Raw genomic sequence first — 6,161 nt, 5'->3', positions numbered from 1 at the left:
TTGAAGAGGAAAATCAGCCCACGGTCTTGTGCTATTAACTCAGTGAATGTTTTGGATCTGCAGCCTACCTTAAATGTTGTGTCACTAGTTTAAACTCAAGTGAGAATAACTCGTGTGGGTTTATTCAATGAAATTTTACATGTCCTGACACCCACGGTAAAGACAGCACAGCATCGCTTTGACAAGCAAGTGACAGCAGTCTCACTCCACTTGGGCTGATGTGTTATTCTGTCATTGCCTAGATCAGCCAAATACAAGCTTCCGTTAGTCTTTCTGAAATCACTCATGATGAGCTAGTACCTTACCAGCGCATTAGCTGTCCTCCAGACTGTTGCAAAAGTTTGCACAGTTTCTGCATAAAGCAGCATTATATGTTGTTTTTAAGTGCACAAGAATGTTCTTTGAAAGTGCATTTTAGATTTAAATATGCTATTTAGATCAAAGATGGGCTTATATTTTTACAGCCTTAAAATTTATACATTCTGTAAGTCAAATGTCTTATATAATGAATTTCAGGCATATTTTACCTATAACAATGAAGTTTGTCTTATATTTTAGATTGTGAATTTGAATCCTATAGTTCACTCTTTCTGTTCATTTTTAAATATTCCAATATTTTGTGGGTTTTTAAAGTAACATTTGACATCTTTTGTTAGTGATCTAAGACAATAGTACCTGCAAAATGCAGGTTACATGTTATGAGCTTCCTGCATTCTGTGCACTGGAGCTGGGAATGTGACAAGTGCTCCTTTATTGGAATATACAGGAATATTTTAATCACTTACTTAAATGAGCGTGTATGTTTGTGTGCATATAGACATAAATATGCAGAAAGAGATTTGAAGATAGTGTCATGTAATAGCATAGAATTTTTATATTATTATTATATTAATAAAAATTTTAGTATTGTCTTTAAATCTGTCACTGCGATTTCCAGAGTTATGAATTATTTTCCTTTACAACTCCCCTGCACTCGGGACAGTTAGCAATTGGGTATGCAGAGTGGGGTGCCCAGATGGCCCTTCTTGCCCCAGCACTCCCCACAGCGCAGACGGGTTGGGGCTGCAGCACTGCAGCAGCACCCAGAGCAGCTCCACATTGGCCTGACCGGGGCAGGAGCCTCTGCCCCGAGGGGCTGTGGCGACGGCCCTGGGGAGCTTCACCCAGCTTCACCCGGGCCCCTGGCCCCAAGCACTGTCCTGGTGCCAATACATGGAGCGACATCCAGTTTGCCAGTGCCCGGAGTAGCGGGACAGGTCCCAGTTCCCCGAGCCCCATCCCAGCCCCCAGTGCTGGCGGACCAGGGCGGTCCCCAGTGCCCCGACCTCCATCCCGGTCCCCGGAGCCCATTGGACCGGGGCGGTCCCCGCGGCCCCGACCCCCATCCCGGTCCCCAGAGCCCGTTGGACCGGGGCGGTCCCCGCGGCCCCGAGCCCCATCCCGGTCCCCGGAGCCCGTTGGACCGGGCGGTCCCCGCGGCCCCGAGCCCCATCCCGGTCCCCGGAGCCCGTTGGACCGGGGCGGTCCCCGCGGCCCCGAGCCCCATCCCGGTCCCCGGAGCCCGTTGGACCGGGGCGGTCCCCGCGGCCCCGAGCCCCATCCCGGTCCCCGGAGCCCGTTGGACCGGGGCGGTCCCCGCGGCCCCGAGCCCCATCCCGGTCCCCGGAGCCCGTTGGACCGGGGCGGTCCCCGCGGCCCCGAGCCCCATCCCGGTCCCCGGAGCCCGTTGGACCGGGGCGGTCCCCGCGGCCCCGAGCCCCATCCCGGTCCCCGGAGCCCGTTGGACCGGGGCGGTCCCCGCGGCCCCGAGCCCCATCCCGGTCCCCGGAGCCCGTTGGACCGGGCGGTCCCCGCGGCCCCGAGCGCGCCGCCCCGGTGCCGCGGCGGAGCCACTCGCCGCTCCCCGCCGCAGCCCGGCGGCCCCGCGCGGCCCCCGCCGGAAGAGCCGCCGCGGCCGGGGCCGGGGCCGGGGCCGGGGCCGGGGCCGGTCCCCGGCTCCGCTGCCACGTCAGGCCTGGGCGGCCCCGGCGGGCGGGGCGGCGCGGGGCGGCGCGGGGCCGGCGCGGGCGAGGATGGGCGGCTGGGCGCTGGCGGTGCTGCTCTGCGCGCTGCAGGCGGGCCGCGCCGCCGCCACCGAGCTCACCTTCGAGCTGCCCGACAGCGACAAGCACTGCTTCCACGAGGAGCTGGAGCAGGGCCTCAAGTTCACGCTGGACTACCAGGTAGGGCCCCCCCGATGGCCCTGCGCCCCCGCCCTGCCGCTACCCCTGTCCGTACACCCCTGCCCGGCCCGTGCCCCTATCCCTGCCCCTACTCTCACTCGTGCCCCCGCACCTGTGCTCCCACCCCTGCCCTGTACCCCCACCGCGTGCCCCACTGCCCTGGCTTGCACCTGCCCTGCACGCCCCAGCCAGACGTCCCTCCCAGCTCCCCCCGCGCCGCACCAGGAGCCATTCCCAGCCCTGGCCGCACGCCCAGCAATGCTCGTCTCGGAAGCACTCGACTGCCCACAGCAGCGGCAGGTGCAGGAGCCCCTGGCACAGCCATTAGGGCCAGCTCCAGCTGTCCCCCTTGCCCAGGTATCGCACTTGAGCTGCAGGCACCTCGGCGCTCTGAGCTTCCCCGGGTGCTGTAGCAGCCTGCACCCCTCACCTGCCACGTGCCCTCAGCACCCACGAGCACTGAGCCCGGCGCCCTGCGCTGCTAAGGCTACGGCCCAAGGACTGAGCAGAGCACTGGGGAGCAGAAGCGCTTGCAGGGCAGTTCTGCCGGCGCCACTTGTGCATCTCACTCCGCAGGTGATCACAGGGGGACACTACGATGTGGACTGCTATGTGGAGGACCCCAATGGTAGGACTATCTATAAGGAGACAAAGAAGCAGTATGATAGCTTCCCACATCGAGCTGAAGTCAAGGGTGTCTACACTTTCTGCTTCAGCAATGAGTTCTCCACCTTCTCGCACAAAACTGTCTACTTTGACTTCCAAGTCGGTGATGAGCCGCCGATCCTGCCTGACATGAGCAATCGAGTCACTGCCTTGACACAGGTTTGTAGTATACCGCAGCTCCCTTCTCACACCAGGAAGCAGGTTCTACCACAATTCGCAATTGTGGCCAAACGGCACAAACCCACGGGATGGCTTCTCTGGACTCATCCCTCTTCCCCTCTCCCAAAAGCAGAAGTGCCCAACTGCCAGCTAACTGCTCCTGCAGGATGCAGGCACAGTTGTCCTCCTGGGGCAAGAGCAGAGCTGCTAGCACAGGCAGAGCAGATGCGAGAAGACGGATGTCAAGAATGCTCTGAGCAAAGGCAGAGCTGGACCTGAACCTGCTCAAGTTCTGCAGTCCCATGGTTTTCACCAGGGCTCACCCCACAGGGGAGGGGGTGCAGCAAGGCTTTTCCATCCCTTGTGTAAGCCAGGAGGGGTGGCTGTGCTTGGCGCTGGGACCCAAACCCCCTCCCTGAATTCCAGCCACAAGCACAGAGGGGCTCCCTAGGCAAGGTCGGTGGGCTCTGGCCCACCCTTCCCAGGCACCACACTCCGTACCCTCAGGACAGCAGGGTATCCCTGCCCTGCAGTCGGACTGGCCCAGAACCCCCTTTCCTCCAGAGCAGAAGGAGCTCAATGCCATGGGCAGTCAGGCCCCAGCAAACACCTCCATCAGGCCCTGATCTCCAACATTTGCCCTTCAAGCAGAACTGCTCTTGTGCTCTCATCCTCTCCTGCTGGCAGAAACCAGCAGCACAGGGATCATCTGCCCATCTCTAATGCCCAAGGATGATCCTCAACCCCCTTCACCACAAGTGTCAGGTGCAAGCTATGTTGTGTCAGGAGTTGGGAGAAATGGAGCTTGTTTGTCTCCCCAGATGGAGTCTGCCTGCGTCACGATCCATGAGGCTCTGAACACAGTGATAGACTCCCAGACTCACTATCGCCTGCGGGAAGCACAGGACCGGAACAGAGCAGAAGACCTCAACGACCGGGTTTCATACTGGTCGGTTGGGGAAACCATCATTCTCTTTGTGGTCAGCATTGGCCAAGTGATGCTGCTCAAAAGTTTCTTCACCGAAAAGAGACCAGGCAGTGGTGGAGCAGGCACCTAGGAGCTGAAGACGTTCCTGTGCCCAGACTGCAGGAGAGGGTGGGAGGCAAGAGGGGACAGCAGTCTCCTGGGTCACATGTTACCTCTGTCCTTTGCAAGGTGCTGCCATGGGGAGGGGTCTGGGGAAAAAGCAGGGGATGATGCAAGACTGCTGACCTAAACAGCAAACGGTCGTGGGCACAGGCCTCCCTGAGCAGTTCCCGCTAGTGACACTTCCCTTTTTGCCATCACCCACCCGGCTCCACGGTGCCTGCTGCTCCCTGTCCCTCACCCAGCCTGTCTGTCCCTGCTCTCTGACGTCTCCGGGGAAGAGGGAGGGCTTGCTGAGGTTTCGCATCAGCAGTCCTTACCTGATGCCCAGTCCCCCTCCGGAGCCAGATGCGATTGCAAGATGCAGCCCTATGTCCCGCAAGGCCACACACTGCCCACATGCACCCAGGAAAGCCCGAGGCCCAGGGGGCAGGGTGCTGCTCCCAGACCCCACTGGCGGAAGCCCAAGTGGGGTGGGGGCAGAGCAGATCACCCCAGCCCCCTCCTACTGACCTTTCCAGCACCATAGGATGTGCTGTTAGCCTAGAGGAGTAGACCTGCAGGATTTGTGCCTCCAGAGGCTGTGGAAGAGCTAGACACAGGATCGGCCCTCCCAGGCCCTTCTTGGCAGGATGATCTAGCAATATTCTTGATGAAATTTTAATAATGACATAAGTCTACATCTGGGGCTTGGCACCACAAACGATGCCATGCCCAGCAAACAGCAGGCAGGAGCAAGCACAGCTCTGCTCCCTCTGTGCCAAGGGAGAGACTGCAGCCAGCGGGAAGCCCCCAGTCCCTTCCCAAGCAGCAGTGAGAACACCCTGCTCTGTTGAGACTGCAACCCCACTACCACCCCTTCATTGGAGTCCCCCAAACACAGACCCTGCTGCTTCCCCTGGCCACAGCAGCAAGGCTGGCAGGATGCAGCATGCGAGTGAACTGCTGTTCCCAGATGACCCCACAGCAACTTGTGCGTGACCCTTTGGAGACCAGACCATCAGCCACTGCCATCAGCCCTCCAGCAGGCGTGCACAGGAATCACACTCCTCCTGAGCCAGAGCAGCACCACTGTAATGCTACTTTGCCTCTTCATAATAAACTCATGAGATCACGGTCCCTGCTCCTGTTATTGGACCCTGCTCCCAGGCACAGATGGCAAGGTACACTAGCAGCCAGCATGGAGCTTCTCTTCCCTGTTGCAGCAGGCACTGCCAGCTCCTGCCTCCTCAGGCCACTAATCCCCTCCCAGAGCTCTGGGACTGCAGTCACCACTGGTGCACAGCGCAGCCCGCATGGGCCAGCATGCTCCTGCCCCTCCACGCATGCCGAGAGCCCAGCTGTGCTCCCCTGCACAGCTGCACCACTCTGCAGGGTGGCTGCCAGCCCCATTTGGGCCATACGGGGCCAGAGGAGCCCAGCTGGGCTGGCCTGGGCTCTGCTGTGGCCTCACGGCAGAGTCGGCGCATCCAAGCGGCGCTGCGCAGCAGAGGGAGCTCTGAGAATGCAGACTGGAGCAGTCCATTGCCACCAGTCTGGCCTGCTGTCAGGGCTGTGCAACCATCTGCCTGTGCCGGGTTGGGGCTGTGTGTCTGTGCGCTGGGTCAGGGCTGTGCATCCATCCACCTGCCTGCGGGGTCAGGGCTGTGCATCCATCCATCTCCCTGCCAGCGTCTGGGCTACGGAAACCCTGCAGTGCCAATCCCACCTGGACTGCAGCTGCTGGGCTGGGGGTCTGCAGTAGGACAGCAAGCAGCTCCGCACCCCAGCAGCTGTGCCAGCTTGTGCCAGTGCTGCTGCCATGTCACCGCCCCCCCCCCCGGACAGGCTGTCCCCTCCGGGCAGCCCCCACTCCAGATGCTGAAGATGGCCACATGGTAGTAGCTGCCTCCCAGGGAGTCCATGAGTGATGGACAGTGGCATCAGCAGCATCCGCTGAGCGTTCCCAGGACCGGGCTGCAAGAGCACTGGGGGCTGTTGGCCCTCGTTTTGCCCCCCACAGCCCCTGCGGCAAGTGCAGGGCTTGC

The 6,161-nt window shown here is 60.2% G+C and overlaps 1 protein-coding gene across 1 annotated transcript; it reads left to right on the top strand.

Annotated features, from left to right (window-relative positions):
• The first annotated feature begins 2,065 nt into the window (after positions 1-2,065).
• Positions 2,066-5,249, top strand: TMED3 (transmembrane p24 trafficking protein 3). Its single transcript, XM_062583733.1, has 3 exons — positions 2,066-2,222; positions 2,799-3,047; positions 3,869-5,249. The coding sequence occupies exons 1-3, from the start codon at positions 2,073-2,075 to the stop codon at positions 4,103-4,105; spliced, it is 636 nt and encodes a 211-aa protein (XP_062439717.1). The 5' UTR covers positions 2,066-2,072; the 3' UTR covers positions 4,106-5,249.
• The last annotated feature ends 912 nt before the right edge of the window (positions 5,250-6,161 follow it).

Source organism: Rhea pennata, chromosome 10 (assembly GCF_028389875.1).
Source record: "Rhea pennata isolate bPtePen1 chromosome 10, bPtePen1.pri, whole genome shotgun sequence".
Classification (NCBI taxonomy): Eukaryota; Metazoa; Chordata; class Aves; order Rheiformes; family Rheidae; genus Rhea; species Rhea pennata.
This window is presented reverse-complemented; position numbering and strand designations above follow the sequence as displayed.

Bases quoted from the DNA above. Each gene is read 5' to 3' on its own strand.
- TMED3 (XM_062583733.1), top strand. From the start codon at position 2,073: ATGGGCGGCTGGGCGCTGGCGGTGCTGCTCTGCGCGCTGCAGGCGGGC. The intron at 2,223-2,798 runs GTAGGGCCCCCC...CTCACTCCGCAG, and splicing joins AGTTCACGCTGGACTACCAG to GTGATCACAGGGGGACACTA. The intron at 3,048-3,868 runs GTTTGTAGTATA...TTGTCTCCCCAG, and splicing joins GAGTCACTGCCTTGACACAG to ATGGAGTCTGCCTGCGTCAC.